Here is a 6,933-nt window from a genome sequence, read left to right as displayed (position 1 = left end):
TACCGCGTGAATTCTGGTGTATTGTGGGAAGTCAGGGTGCCTTCTTTGCATCCAAAGCTTTGGTTCCATTTTAGGAGGGCTGTGTGATGGTGACAAAGGTGTTCTGGTCATTTCTGCTCTGTTCTCAGTTCTGTGAAGTGAGGTGGATGTAATGTGCTGTGGGATGGGGTGCTCCATATGTGTGTGTAGCCTTTACTTTCCAACTTAGTTTTTTGCATCTCTCTTGTGCTGATGAGCCATACCTCTCAGCCTTCATTTGGTCACAGGACTGAGTCTTTGCCTACATCATCAGCTTTTTTGTCCTGCTCTAGCAGGATTAACTCTGTTCTTGCCGCAGATGTCACCGTCACTTTGGAGTCCAGCCCAGTGCTCACAGGCCCGACCAGTTCACCCTCTTCCTTCTCTTCAGGGGAGAAACTTTCTCGGGCATCAAAAAAGGTGATTGTTTCTTCTTGAAGTTTTTGTTCTTCCAGCTCTGCCTCATCTTCGGTGCTTTTGCTTTTCTTGGTAGGAGATGAGGAGAACCCTAATTTGGGAAATCGGAACCAGCCTGCCTTCTCCTGTTTTTTAGGCAGTTCTGCCTCTGGTCGTGCCTCAGGCTGTGTTTGAATGGGAGCAGATCTCTGGATGTCATTTTTGGAATCGACACCTGTCTCATCAACAGAAGAGGAAAACCCAATGTTTGGAAGCCAAAACCAGAGCAGACCAGATTTTTTACTTTCTGGTTTCTCTTTTGGAGCCCTGCCTTCATCCACCAGTGGTGTGGTTGCCTCTTGGCTATCGTCAGGGGGAAACTCAAGAATTTCTGCTGGCTCCTCATCTGAACAGCTGTCTGCAAGCTGGTGGCCAGAAGGAAGTTCAAATGTGAGTGTTTGCTGTCCCAGTACATTGATGCTGGAAGAGATCATCTCAAATGGTTCTCCAGTGTCAGGCTGGAGATCTCCAGAAATGGAGTCTACTCCTGGGGCAGCTTGTGTGGGAGGCTCTTCTGCGCCCTCCTGAGTCCTAGAGTGTTGAGTCACTGTTGTGTACACTCTAGCCTGTGTGTGGGGCTCTGGGATTTTCACCTTTAATAAGGAAAATCCATATGAAGGTGTTTGAATCTCTGATGCAGGGATCTCTGATTCCCGCACAATCTGAGTGGAAAAAGCCCTGGGTGCTGAGAGATCTACAAACTCTGGTGTCACTATGCTGTGTATAGTGACTTCTTGACTTTCAACCTGAGCACCCTGAATATGCACTCTGACCTTTGAAATTGGGGAAGCTTCCAAAGGCAGGTTAGGCTCCACAGGCTGCTCCCTGGGGACCCCAGCACCTGCCTTCAGGATGCTGGCTCCCCAGAGCCCGGGACTTTCCTTACAAAGGGCTATGTCAATATTTGCCTCTGGACACTGCACTTCCCTCACAGTGGGGATGAACACGTCATCCTCTGAGCTGGGGGCAGGGAAGGAGAACCTCGGTACCTTTAATTTGGGGAATTTGACAGTTAGTACAGAATCTTCCCACAGTTGATCCATGTTAACCACAGAAATCTGGGATGGCATATCAGTACTTGAAGCTTTCAGTTTAAGTGGACCTTCAGGCTGGGATGACCATGTCTCTGTTTTATCTTCCATGCTGGCAAGGTCATGTCCTGGCTTGGAAAGAGGAGTCTCATCTATTTCTCCTGGAAGAACCTGGGTTTCTGGAAGCCTCATGCCAGGCATCTGAAAAGGGAGAGGTCCTTTAGTTGGATGGATCCCGACCTCAGAAGTGGAAAGCTCATCCCCGGTCACCCCAGCAGTGGGAAGGTGCAGCTTCAAGCCTGTGCTGTCAAGATCACACCTTAGAACATCTGTGGATGATTTGCTCTCAGAAGCTGTCACTTCTGCATCTGCCTCTGGGAGCTGTAGGGACATACTTGCCTCCATGTTTGACCCAGAAACAAGGAACTCTTTGACTCTAGCTGCTGCTTCATCCCCTGTTGCTGCCGGTGCCTGTGTCTGAGCCACTTCCAGCTTTCCAGCCCCGCCTCTGTCCCTGGAAGAGCGCCTGAGGCTGGGCATGCGGAACTTGGGCATTTTAAACCAGCTTTCCTGCGAGTCCCTGGGCGTGGCTTCCTCCTCTGGGCTTTCCACTGTGGGGACTTCAGCATCTGGTTTTCTACAGGATGGCTGGAGGGGGTCTTCAGGTATGGGAGCGATCCCCTCCCCACAAGGCCGGCTTGCTGGGACATCCCCGAGCCCACATCCTCTGCTGTCACCTTCGGTAGATAGATCATGTTTGGGAAGAGGCAGGTCAGCTTCAGACTGGCTCACTTCCCCTTTGGCCTTGGAGGATCTGAGATCAGGTTTGGCAAAGCCCAAACTGGGAATGCGGACCTGTGGACAGGGGAGGTTCACACCCTCACCTTCTGTGGCACTTGCTGTTGTACCAAGTCCTCCCCCACCACCGTCACTGCTGGCCTTTTCTTTGTCTTCAAAGCTACCCCCTGCTGTGACACTAGAAAGAGAAGGATCCATGTCTCTCTGTGGCAGGCTGACCCCACTCTTAGAAGCCTTCATTTTGGGAAGTGCAAGTTTTGGCATGGCGAAGCCAGGCTTTGTGCTCCTTCCCTTCTCTCCATCCCTCTCAGGAGGCAGATCCATGTGCATGGCAGACTGCGGGGTCACTTCATCCTTGTCTAAAACCAGGCTGAGTTTTGAGTCCTCCACGCTGCATTCTGGGTCCACCTTTGGCCCTGCTTCCTTCTTCGGGGACCACCTAAATGATGGAAGCTTAATCTTAGGCATTTTGAAGGGACTCCCTTTCCCTTCGTGGTCAGCATCTTCAAAAGAGGCTTCTCCGGGGGCTGTTACTGATGTCTGCAAGGAGGCCACAAGCTCTTCCGGGTCCTGGGACACAGAGGTGCCTGGGGATGGCAGATGGGTGCTTGGCAAGGGGCACTGCACTCCCTCTCCAGGGCTAAGAGGAGACATGACTGGGGCACCCGCTGCTGCATATAAGTCTCCCTCAGGAACTGACATTTGGGGAACTGAAAACACAAACTTTGGTTTATAGAATTTAGGAAAAGACACCTGACCAAGAGAAACAGGAATCATGGACTTCAGTGGACCAGAGTGACTCTCCGTTCCAGATACTGGAACTCCCTCTGGAGGCTGCGGGTCAGCAGAGCACTCTGTCTTGGGAAGAGGAAACTCAGCCTGAGACCCAGAAGGAATTTCCAGAGCAAGCTCAGGGGCCAAGGCAGCTCTGGGAACGGTCACCTGGTATTTTGTCAGTGTAACACCCTCACAGGGAGAGAGAATAGAAGAGTCAAAGTGAGGACCAGTGAAATCAAGCCGGGATGACGGAAACCCAGTCAAACCAAGCTTAGGCATCTGCATGGATGGCTCTGAACCGCCTGAAACCTGTTGTAATTCACAACTTGAGGATTCTGAAGATGATAAGGGAATCGTGGAAAGACCTACGCTAGATTCTGCACCTGAGACTAAACTATCTTTAGGAGTTTTGACAGAAGAAAATGAAACTTTGGGCACTTTAAAATGCAGTTTCTTAAACTTCAAATCCACTCCAGCTTCTCCAACAGCAAGCCCCAGGTTACTGTCGCATGATGGATCATGAAGATCACCTTCACGAACAACAGACTCCACAATGGGAAATGCTGAAGTCTTCTCACGTAATGTAATATTTCGTTTGATTTCAGAGGACGACATGGAAACTTTCTTTGATGAGCATTCAGCACCAGACGTGCTCAGTTTTTGCTCTTGAAACTTGCTGTCTTTTGCAGCTAAATCCTCGTGGACCAGGGACAGGTCCCCCTCTAGCCCCACGCCGTGAAACATGGCTCCTGGGGCCTGGACGTCTACCTCCATGCTGGGCAGAGACACCTCCACGTCAGGGACCATCACTTCCGCCTTGAGGCCTTTCAGGTCCAGCTTGCGGCCCTTGACGTCCACCTGGGGGCCCTTGAAACTGGGCACCTGCCCCTTGGGCAGGTGCCCTTTGAGGCTGGCCCCCTCGGGCACATGGCCCTCCAGAAGCTTCACGTCCACCTGGCCAGCCTGGACCTCCAGGTTGGTGGAAGGGGGCTGAAAGCTGAGGTCACTGGTCTTAAGGTCCCCCTGCACGGAGGGGAGGCTCACGTCGGCCTCCACCTTTGGCACGGACACATCCACCGAGGCCTCAACGGACTTCGCTGGGGCCGACACCCCGAACGACCGCATCTTGAACTTGGGCATTTTGAACTTGCTGTCTTTGGCGGTCACGTCCTTGTCAGCCAGGGCCAGGTCCCCCTCCAGCCGTGCACCATCCAGCTTGGCTCCTGGGGCCTGGATGTCCACCTCCACGCTGGGCAGAGACACCTCCACGTCGGGGGCCGTCACTTCCACCTTGGGGCTTTTCAGGTCCAGCTTGGGGCCCTTGAGGTCCACTTTGGGCATCTTGGAACTGGGCATCTGCACCTTGGGCAGGTGCCCTTTGAGGCCGGCTCCCTCGGGCACATGGCCCTCCGGGAGCTTCACATCCACCTGGACAGCCTGGACCTCCAGCTCAGCGGAAGGGGGCTGAATGCTGAGGTCCGTGGTCTTGAGGTCCCCCTGCATGGAGGGGAGGCTCACATCGGCCTTCACCTTCGGCGCAGACACCTCCACCGAGGCCTCCACGGACTTGCCTGGGGCAGACAGCCCGAACGATGGCATCTTGAACTTGGGCATTTTGAATTTGCTGTCTTTGGTGGTCACATCCTTGTCAGCCAGGGACAGGTCCCCCTCCAGCCGCGCGCCATCCAGCTTGGCTCCTGGCGCCTGGACGTCCACATCCACGCTGGGCAGAGACACCTCCACGTCGGGGGCCGTCACCTCCGCCTTGGGGCCTTTCAGGTCCAGCTTGGGGCCCTTGATGTGCACCTGGGGGCCCTTGAGGTCCACTTTGGGCATCTTGAAACTGGGCGTCTGCACCTTGGGCAGGTGCACTTTGACGCCGGCTCCCTCGGGCACGTGGCCCTCCGGGAGCATTGTGTCCACCTGGACAGCCTGGACTTCCAGGTCAGCGGAAGGGGGCTGAATGCTGAGGTCAGTGGTCTTGATGTCCCCCTGCATGGAGGGGAGGCTCACGTCAGCCTCCACCTTTGGCACAGACATGTCCACCGAGGCCTCGATGGACTTGCCTGGGGCCGACACCCCGAAGGACGGCATCTTGAACTTGGGCATTTTGAACTTGCTGTCTTTGGTGGTCAAGTCCTTGTCGGCTACGAATAGGTCCCCTTCCATCCGCGTGTGGTCCTGCTGGGCTCCCAGGGGCTGGACGTCCACCTCCACGCTGGGCAGAGACACCTCCATGTCGGGGGCCGTCACCTCCGCCTTGGGGCCTTGCAGGTCCAGCATGGGGCCCTTGACGTCCACCTGGGGGCCCTTGAGGTCCACTTTGGGCATCTTGAAACTGGGCATCTGCACCTTGACGCCGGCTCCCTCGGGCAGGTGGCCCTCCGGGAGTGTCATGTCCACCTGGACAGCCTGGACTTCCAGGTCAGTGGATGGAGGCTGAATGCTGAGGTCAGTGGTCTCCAGGTACCCCTGCATGGAGGGGAGGCTCACGTCGGCCTCCACCTTCGGCAGAGACACGTCCACCGAGGCCTCCATGGACTTGCCTGCGGCTGATACCCCGAAGGATGGCATCTTGAACTTGGGCATTTTTAATTTTTTGTCTTTCGCAGTCACATCCTTGTCAGCCAGGGATAGGTCCCCCTCCAGCCTCACGTCATCCAGTTTGACTCCTGGGGCCTGGACGTCCACCTCCACGCTGGGCAGAGACACCTCCATGTCGGGGGCCGTCACCTCCGCCTTGGAGCCTTTCAGGTCCAGCTTGGGGCCCTTGATGTGCACCTGGGGGCCCTTGAGGTCCACTTTGGGCATCTTGAAACTGGGCATCTGCACCTTCGGTAGGTGCCCTTTGAGGCCGGCTCCCTCGGGCACTTGGCCCTCTGGGAGCCTCACATCCACTTGGCCAGCCTGGACCTCCAGCTCGGCGGAAGGGGGCTGAATGCTTATGTCCGTGGTCTTGACGTCCCCTTGCATGGAGAGGAGGCTCACGTCGGCCTCCACCTTCGGCGCAGACACGTCCACTGAGGCCTCCATGGACTTGCCTGCGGCAGACAGCCCAAACGATGGCATCTTGAACTTAGGCATTTTGAATTTGCTGTCTTTGGCGGTCACGTCCTTGTCGGCCAGGGACAGGTCCCCCTCTAGCCGCGCACCATCCAGCTTCACTCCTGGGGCCTGGACGTCCACCTCCACGCTGGGCAGAGTCACCTCCACGTCAGGGGCCGTCACCTCCGCCTTGGGGCCTTTCAAGTCCAGCGTGGGGCCCTTGATATCCACCTGGGGGCCTTTGAGGTCCACTTTGGGCATCTTCAAACTTGGCATCTCCACCTTGGGCAGGTGCCCTTTGAGGCCGGCTCCCTCGGGCACGTGGCCTTCAGGGAGCGTCACGTCCACCTGGACAGCCTGGACCTCCAGGTCAGCGGAAGGGGGCTGAATGCTGAGGTCAGTGGTCTTGAGGTCCCCCTGTATGGAGGGAAGGCTCACGTCGGCCTCCACCTTTGGCACAGACACGTCCACTGAGGCCTCGATGGACTTCCCTGGGGCCGACACCCCGAAGGATGGCATCTTGAACTTGGGCATTTTGAACTTGCTGTCTTTGGCGGTCACGTCTTTGTCGGCTAGGGACATGTCCCCCTCCATCCTGGCACCATCCAGCTTGGCCACTGGGGCCTGGATGTCCACCTCCATGCTGGGCCGGGACACCTCCATGTCGGGGGCCATCACCTCCGCCCTGGGGCCTTTCAGGTCCAGCTTGGGGCCCTTGATGTGCACCTGGGGGCCCTTGAGGTCCACTTTGGGCATCTTTAAACTGGGCATCTGCACCTTGGGCAGGTGCCCTTTGAGGCCGGCTCCC

The 6,933-nt window shown here is 56.1% G+C and overlaps 1 protein-coding gene across 1 annotated transcript in view; it reads right to left on the bottom strand.

The window, feature by feature from the left end:
• Positions 1–245: 245 nt before the first annotated feature.
• The window catches only part of AHNAK2 (AHNAK nucleoprotein 2), a 37,544-nt gene continuing 30,856 nt past the window's right edge, over positions 246–6,933 (bottom strand). The window contains 1 exon segment of the mRNA XM_026447495.1: positions 246–6,933. This exon segment is cut by the window's right edge and continues 10 nt beyond it. Within this exon segment, the coding sequence (XP_026303280.1) occupies positions 246–6,933 (6,688 nt within the window).

This window comes from Piliocolobus tephrosceles, chromosome 6, assembly GCF_002776525.5.
Source record: "Piliocolobus tephrosceles isolate RC106 chromosome 6, ASM277652v3, whole genome shotgun sequence".
Taxonomy (NCBI): domain Eukaryota; kingdom Metazoa; phylum Chordata; class Mammalia; order Primates; family Cercopithecidae; genus Piliocolobus; species Piliocolobus tephrosceles.
The sequence above is the reverse complement of the archived record's forward strand: the minus strand, read 5'-3'. Positions and strand labels throughout refer to the sequence as shown.